At 40.2% G+C, this 8,395-nt stretch overlaps 1 protein-coding gene across 2 annotated transcripts; it reads right to left on the bottom strand.

Annotated features, from left to right (window-relative positions):
* Window positions 1-934: 934 nt before the first annotated feature.
* ccdc28a (coiled-coil domain containing 28A) lies at window positions 935-4,038 on the bottom strand. Of its 2 annotated transcripts, XM_073462666.1 has the most exons (6): window positions 3,749-4,038; window positions 3,434-3,636; window positions 3,106-3,293; window positions 2,850-3,004; window positions 2,560-2,582; window positions 935-2,138 (listed from the first exon to the last, which is right to left on the bottom strand). In XM_073462666.1, exons 2-6 carry the CDS (start codon window positions 3,595-3,597, stop codon window positions 2,084-2,086), a joined length of 585 nt encoding a protein of 194 aa, XP_073318767.1. In that variant the 5' UTR covers window positions 3,598-3,636; window positions 3,749-4,038; the 3' UTR covers window positions 935-2,083. The 2 variants fall into 2 exon arrangements, with proteins under 2 accessions (XP_073318767.1, XP_073318766.1); XM_073462665.1 differs by having other exon boundaries at window positions 3,434-4,036.
* Between the last annotated feature and the right edge of the window lie 4,357 nt (window positions 4,039-8,395).

Raw genomic sequence — 8,395 nt, 5'->3', positions numbered from 1 at the left:
CGGAACCGGGTCCAGTGTGAGAGCAGGACGTCCTACCACATGATCCCTGAGGCCGAACACGACCTGGAGTAACTCTGAACATGTAGCACTATTTAAACGTGTAGTTTTAATGCAGATTAACACACTTTCATACTGTTTTACTTTGTTTGTATGTGGCGGACCCTGCCACCTCTCCAGCTTCAGTGTTCCTCTGAGAAGAGCTTGTTTATTCAGTTATGTAAATAATAATGTGTGTTTGTATTATTATTATTATTATTATTACCTTATCAGGTATTAGTGCACCTTAAAATACAAATTTGAAGTATTTGTACTTTACTTGAGTATTTCCATTTGCTTCTCAGAGGCAGATTTTGTACTTTTAGTCTGACAAGTTACTTTTTAGATTAGTTTTCCTTTTCAGCGACAACAATTTATATCTAAACATGTTGATTCTGAATTTGAGTTTGTGGTAGCCTGAAGGATGACGTGTTCCTTCATGTAATATCATATATCTAAGACTCATCTTTGCTGATAAACAGGTGGATGGGAAAAATTAAACTTGTAAAGTTAATATTTACAATATTACTAATAAATCTAATTGCCTACGATACAGCACATAGATTTACCATGACCTCAAGAGCAGTTTGACATAGAAAGGTACCTACTTCAATAAGTCCTGCTACCATAAACAAAGTAAAACAGAATTAAATTGTGTTATCCTTAGAGGACAGTGTGTTTATTATCAATATGTGAACATGTATCTCCTGAAAACTACATGTTGCACCTTTAACCCTCATTATTCGATCGCTCTCTCCAACATCCTTCCCTTCTGAATGGTTTAAAAACTGTAGCCGAGACTTTCAGACAACACATTTATTAAGTCAATAAAAATAAAATCACCAAACAGTTAAAACACTTCAAAATAGTCCCAGAATACATCCCTCCCTCCCCCCCGACAACACTGGTTAAAGAAGTGATGAAATAAAAGTACAATCAAAGCAGCATCAAATGATTATCTTAAAACATTCAAACCTAAAAATCAACATGTTCTATGACGGTCGATTAAAACGTTAAAACCAATAAGGCGAGGAGAAAAAGAAATTAAGGCATGGTTGTGATGTCAACATTTGGATTATTCTCTTCCAGCGTCAAAACCAACACACCGGTGATAAATGTGCAGTGTGTCCCGCATGTTGCGTGGATATGTGCAAATATGTTCAACACTGAGCGAGGTGTTGGAGGTGATATCAGGCCACTCACATGTAGCAGGAAATTATATGGAAACATCACAAACGGCTGGCGTCGCTGCTCATAACGTACAGCGCAGGGTTGTTTAAATGTTATTTTTTGGTAGATTTAGTGAATATTGGAAATATTTTATAGGTTTTACTGTCTCACAGATCTACGGATGAGGATTAGGGCCACTGTACAAAAAAAAATGACATTAATCTCTGTATTCTGACTCATTTTTTAACACCTAATCCTCTTCCTAGCTCTGCACTGAAAAACAATTACATAATTACTTTCTGTATCTATATTTTGACAAGTCTCGCTCTGGGTCTTAAGTTTGTGATGTTACAGAACTTATATAAGACAAAAGTGCAATCGAATGAGTTTGAATATCTGAAAAATTGCTTAAAAAGTACATTTGCAATCAGTTCACCTTTAACAAAGCCCATAAACAAACACTGAAGAGGAATACGGTGAGTGCTTCATATCAATATCACTTTGGTTAGCAATGTATTGCAAGTCTAGACTGTTTGGAAATTAGTGAACTGACTACAACTCGACTTTAAAACGGCCACAACAGGAATGCACCAAAGCCAATATATTATATGATGTGATAGAATATCCTCTTGCCGTTTATTAAGATAAGATTATAACTATTTTCTGATCCATATTAGTAAAAAATTAGGCTGTCAGTGCATCCCTGTTGGGCCATCTTACGATACATCCATCTGCCTGTACAAACAGGGAACGCTGGTGAGCAGCTTTGTTGCCATTTCTGCTGTAATACTTAAGAGAAAGTGCCTCAAGCTCGCTTCGACTCCATCTTATCCGTCGCAGCCCCTCAAGGTGGCAGGAAACAAACGGATCACAGAAATCACACGCTGGCAGTCCTCGGGACCTCCTGGGTGTCGGCGAGATTTAGTTTCTGACTGGAGAAGCAGGGTCAAGGACAAACAACGGCAAACATCTCATGATTTTAAAAAGATCAAAACAGGATGGACAGGCAACCTGAGCGCAGAGAAGTTTTACTTTAAAAGGTGCTAAAAAGTGGCATTACGCCAGAGTTACGGCTAACTGCTGCTAACTGTAGCTGCAGCTGTAAGCAGTTAGCTCAGTTAGCAGTGCAGTTGGTGGCCCAAACTGGGAGCTAGGAGCACTAGGGAAGTTTTTATGTTTATACAAATAGCACAAGAGCTTCATACCAAGACAGGCCGGGGATAACATGCTAACTTCAGTAGATATCTCGCAACACAATACATACATACTATTACTACATACTACAATACATACTTTTCTTTACTATTGCACCTTTAAACAGTAATTAAGGTGGCTTGGTGAATGAAAGGATACATGGAAGAACTCAGCTCCTCAAGCTGTGGAGAAAAACAACATTTGATTTAATCTCGTTGTACAACATTGTGAAGGACGTTCTTGATCCTGTTCGACGTGCAACAGGCGGCTAACTAGACTCTCAAAGACCTGGCGTCTGAGGCATAAGCAGCTAAATCCTTGCACAGCTTTACCTGCAACAACACAGTGACCTCACTGTGTTCAATCACCAACATCTCTGGAGCAGGACTGGTACTGGCACTGGGTTCAAAAGTCATCATTTTTGACAAATAATGTAATTAGGGTCTTACATTAAGAAGTAACTTGTCCATGTTGGTGTCGCAGGCCACCTTCCTCTGGTCTTCGGGCATTTCATCCACCTCCCCGTAGAGGTCAAAGTGCAAGCGGGCCAGCTTCTCCTGCATCTCCCTCACATGCTCCATCTGCCCTATGGAGCACTCATTGCCTGACAACAGGAAGGAGCACAGAAACACTGTTTTCTTCCACTTCCTACAGTTACACATGGTTGTTTTACACGTTGTGTTTACGGCCAGGAGTCCAAATTACCAAATGCTTGTAGTTTCCCTGAGTGGAAGTCGTTGAGGAGACTGAGCAGGCCGTTCTCCATCTCCTGTACATCCGACACATCAGTCAGGAAGGAGTGCTGGATGATGGGGGCTGCCTGGCCCTGACCCTGGCTCGGTGTAGCTTTAGCAGCCGAACCCAGATGGTGCCTGGGTTTATCTCTGGCTGCCCTGGACAAACACAAACAACACAGAACAGTCACAAAAGGAGAGATTACACTTCCTGGTAATTATATAAGACTAGCAACCTCAAATGATGTAGCTTCTTTGCATCATAGGATGATTAAATAGTCGTATTTTACAGTCACTACCTCCTGCTCTTGCCCTTCTGGCTGGAGTGAGTCCCCATTTGGTGGCTGTAGCCGACGTGCCGTCCCCCGGAGGAAGTGCTGGTTTTCCGGCCAGAGCTCGCAGGCTGGGGCGCCGGGTTGGTGGTGGTCCTGGGACTCTTTCGCTTTAGCTTTCGCTCCTCCATAACTTCATGTTACGGTGCCGTTCAGTGACAAGCTGACAGCTAGAAGTACAGACAGCGCTGAAACGTGACGCCAAACCCCGCAGCTAACCACGCAGGAAAACCACCCTGACAGGTATTAATGTAAATCGTGACAGAGCTAACGTTAGCTTACCAGCTAGCTTGTTTGCTAATCCTCAGACGCAACCTGCCAGGACGCCCGTTGAAGTTAATCACCACAAACAGGAGCCGATGAACACATCCGCTCACAACTACTGCTGAGCAAATAGTTCGTCGTCTGTGGCGCCGACAGATAGTCCACACGATTCAGACATTTGTTGAAACGTTTAAAAATGCGTATGTACCCCGCAGGCTAGTTAGCTAGCTTGTAAACTCTGAAAACTTCCTGTTTTGGTGGGACGCGACGAAGCCAATCAAGGCCAGATTCCAAATCGTTACCGGTTGACTGCTACACCGTGGATTAAAACACGGAGTATTATCAAACTTAACACAATGATGAAATAACTATGTTCTTTATGTTGCTGATAGCAAAAAGTACTTACTGTGTACTAAAAGTCTATCGTAACTTGATAAAAGTTTCTCTCCTTGTATGCGTAGTGTCCTTCAAAGGTTCCTCAACTGCGAATTGGAACTCGGCCCAACATCTTGTCTTCTTTCCAGTAAAGTGACATTTTTGTGAAATTTCATGCAGGAAAATGTTGAATATCTTATTAATAATCCCCATGACTTTGCTGGAAAATATTAGTTTAATAATTAAAAAAACCCTTACAAATGAATTTGTCATCTTTTTTTTTAAATCCTCGAGACATATTAGGAGTAAAACATGTTTTAAAACTACTTGATTACTGTGAAATACACTCAAACTCCAATTTTCTCACACTTTAAGTAGAAACTTTCATACTATTGAGCTTTATTAACACAATATTTTAAATAATCTTATTTATTTTCTTTCTAAATTCAACTAAATTATTATTTAGATTTCTCTCTATTTCTGATTCTCATTTATTCAGTTGTATTGAATTAGAGAACTTAAAGTTTTACCCCCCTATAGAGTAAACTGTCCATATTTGTATATTTGTTATCCCTTTAACATTTAAAGACCTGAGCTGACTGAGATGTAGTTACACAAAAGAGCCACAAGGGGGAGATAAGTGAACATCCAATAATGACTCCCCCTCTCTCTTCTTAATTAATGAAGTATTAATAGCTGATAAACATGCTGAAAGGAGGCACTTTGTGCACTTTAATTAACTGTGCATGCTTTCACAAACATAAACTATTCAAAATACCCATTAATTGAATTCCACAACACCAAATATTTTGCAGTGAAAGAGTGTGTTTTGGGGTCTGCAGGTGATGCTATTCCAGTCACAGTCTTGAATAGCTGCACAAATAGCTGACTTTATTCATTTTTACGGACACCAAAAATAAAAAAATGTGTAATTGCATGGCTGTCCCTTGTCGGTAATTACATGATAGCCTTTATATGTTACTCTGGAGGAGGAAAGAAAAACATTAGAAAGCATCAGATAAACTGTGATTGAAAATTAATTTCTGCCGAAGGATCAAGAGGAAAGACTTTCCCAGTGAGGATCTCTGAAATGTCACATTTATATACCCTTAAAAGTCACGTCTCTCGACTTCCTGTAGGATTCCTTCAGCGCTCCATCTTCCTCCGTCATCATCTACCCACAGTGCACGCCTGGATCAGTCCACTTTAGTCCCCTTTTTTTGTTTGTTTGTTGTCCTTAACCAGTTTTTGATTATTTATCGTGAGATATTTCTGTATTTCTGCTTTCTTCTCACTTATCTTTAAGCGGGCGAGGAGTCGCTGGAAAAAAAAGCTGAATCCGAGCCAATCGGGATTCAGCAATATGTGAATCAAAATCTGAAGATGGGTGTGGGGTTGTTTGCATGTGTTAACAGGTACTTGTGAGCTACATCTGATTAGCTGAGTTAAAGGTGCCACCAAAACAAAGAACAGAGAAGCTTGGATCACAACACACATGTGGAGAGTGGGACTCTGTTCTCTGGTCAGGATGCCATTACTCCACTATATCTAAATATAGCAAGTAGCTGTTGTTGTGCTGCTTTATTAATGTTCAAAATCTCATATGTGGAACATTTTAGAATGACTTTCAAAGTCAATCCAGGGGCTGCAAGTATAAAAATGTCATGTCATCTATTTTATTTCATTATTTCCTTTTTGTTTCACCTGGTATGTTATTATCCGGTCCATGTGACTGCCTCTGATTGGCTGTTGCTACAATATAGGTGAAGCCACATGTGTTGTTTGTTTATTGGAGCCCTGATGAAGATCTAGTTGGTCCAAACATGTTTGGACTTTAAGATTTGCCACTATAATAAAGGCTCTTTAATATTTCCTTCCTGGTTTTGATACTTTTTCTTGTTCCGAGTACCTGGATTATTGCCTCTGGTTTTCAAAGTACTCCTTTTTGCAAGAGCACCTTACATCCTTTAGATACATTTTGATTGTTGATTATTTAGTCATAAATACTTAAAGTCAAAGATAAATTTGAGACAGGATGTTTTCAGGGATTCAGAAAGTTTAGGGACCATAAACGTTCTCAGAAACCATGAATGTGAATATAATAGCTGACTAAAATATAGAGAACAATTATTGGCAGGTTTTTTTTTTCCAGAGTTAAACCCTGCCACCCTGCAAAGAAAAATATAGATATCTGGAAAAATTGACACCACACTGAGGGCATAACCTTTTAGATTCTTATTAAAAGATGCATACAACAATGCAAGGCAATAACATGAGGAGGTAAAACACTCCTTCCTTGACGAGAACAGCAGAATAACTGTAGGAAACATTAAAATGAATAAATAAATAAAAATAAAAAATGTGTTTTTTTAACTCTTTAAATCAGGCATTTAAAAATAATGTGCCTCGATTCACTTTTGGAGAGAAAAGAGAGCGTTTCTGAGGAAAATGAGTATTGAAACCATTTGTCATTTTTGACAACACTACCAGCTGTTTCAAATCTCAAAATATTCAACCTCCTCATCTGAAAAAAAACATGAAGCGAGAATATTTATAGGCCATTATCTTTTTATCTTTATTTTAAGACAGTGATGTGAGTAAACAAGCTAAAATTTGGGGGGAAAAAAATCTTGACTTCCTGAAAAAGTCCCAGATATCTGTGTAAAACGGCCTCATGTCTGCAGATCGCTTCCTCTCCCTCCTCCTCCTCCTCCTCTCCTGAGCTCATGTGTGTTTGAGTGTGTGTGACAGCGGCTGAGTGAGGTGAACCAGGATAAAATGTTACAGATGAACACATTTAGACTGTCGCGTCCACACGGCCATTAACTTAGAGGCTCCACACACTCACTCACACACACGGAGAGAGCTATCTCTCACAGGTAATTGCTGTGTAGGTGCTGTTTGGAGAGCTAGCTGCTTGTTACAGCCAGTTCATTCTTCCTCTGGTGTGCGCCGCTGCTTGAATTATGCATCGGATTGGAAATGAATGACAGCTCGTTTAATTACACACTACGTCTCGCCGCTAATTCTAAGTTAGCTGCCTTTTCCGATGTCGTTCCTGCGTTTTAACAGAAGAATCCAGGACTAAAAGTATAAAAAACATAAATGAATCATCTTATTATAAACATTATTATTGTTTCCATTCATGTGCATGCTTGTATGTGCTGTATGTGTAACCCCCAGTGTGGGGAAGGGACACTCAGGGGACTATAGGAGACACTGGGTGTGTGCGAGGCTCTGCTGGGAATTAGGGTTAAGCAGAGGGGTTACAAGTGTGTGTGTTGTCATGTCGGCAGCTGTGACCCAGAATAAGACATGTTTTTATCCCTCACACACACGTGAAGTGAGTGTTTCCCCCCCGACTAGAGGAGATTTATATCTTTTCTCAGTTAGCAGTGTGATTTAATCTTCTGCGTGGACGTCTTTTCCTTGACATCCATTCGTCCCCCCGTGCAAGGACAAGGAGGACGAGATGAACGAGGGAGGTGGGTGAAAATAAAGAAACCTTTTCGTCATTTAATTATTTATTTAAGGAGACCCTTAAATTAATGTTACAGAGCTTCTGTAAGCCTGACTGACCTGCACACTGAGAGTACTGTTATTTAAATGTGGGATTTTAAGGCGGTTCAAACCTGGTACTATTTACACATTTAAAAGGTCCAGTGTGTCAGATTTTGTGGCATCTAGCAGTTGTGTTCTCAGACTGCAACTGCTGAATACAGATGGCCTCACCCTCCCCTACAGGAGGCCGCTAACTTGAACATAGATCAGTGACTGCTGAAACGGCTTACATGTCAAATACAGCAGCTTGCTCGGTGGTCAGTTAAGCTTCAAAGTGTGACGCTCTACCTAGGGCTCCACGGTCAAGTTAGCACTAATATGTTATATGCAACGTCCAGTTAGACTTTCACAATAAAGGGTGCTGACAAACAGTTTGCATTGTATGACACGTTGTAACTTGAATGTTGTCAAACGGTTGTTCTGGTCAGGGTTAGGCACAAAAATCTACTTGGTTAGGGTTAGGAGAAGATGATACTAACTTACGTAAGAGATATAACTCAAATCACGTAACATCATTCCCTCATTCACTTACTTTACGTTACATAAATTAAAAACGTATCACTCTTGACTCTTGGTCACAAGCGGGATGTGAACCCTGGTCTCTGGAGGGAACGTCCTTACACTTCTGTGCTCGAGGGATGCTTCAAGAGGTGACGCTAGAGGGGTAACTACAGCGTCAAACTTTATTTCACTGGCTGAAACAACGTAAGTTATGTAGGTAACTTTATG

Source organism: Pagrus major, chromosome 24 (assembly GCF_040436345.1).
Source record: "Pagrus major chromosome 24, Pma_NU_1.0".
Classification (NCBI taxonomy): domain Eukaryota; kingdom Metazoa; phylum Chordata; class Actinopteri; order Spariformes; family Sparidae; genus Pagrus; species Pagrus major.
Note: the sequence above shows the minus strand (reverse complement) of the source record. Positions and strands in the feature narration are given on the sequence as shown.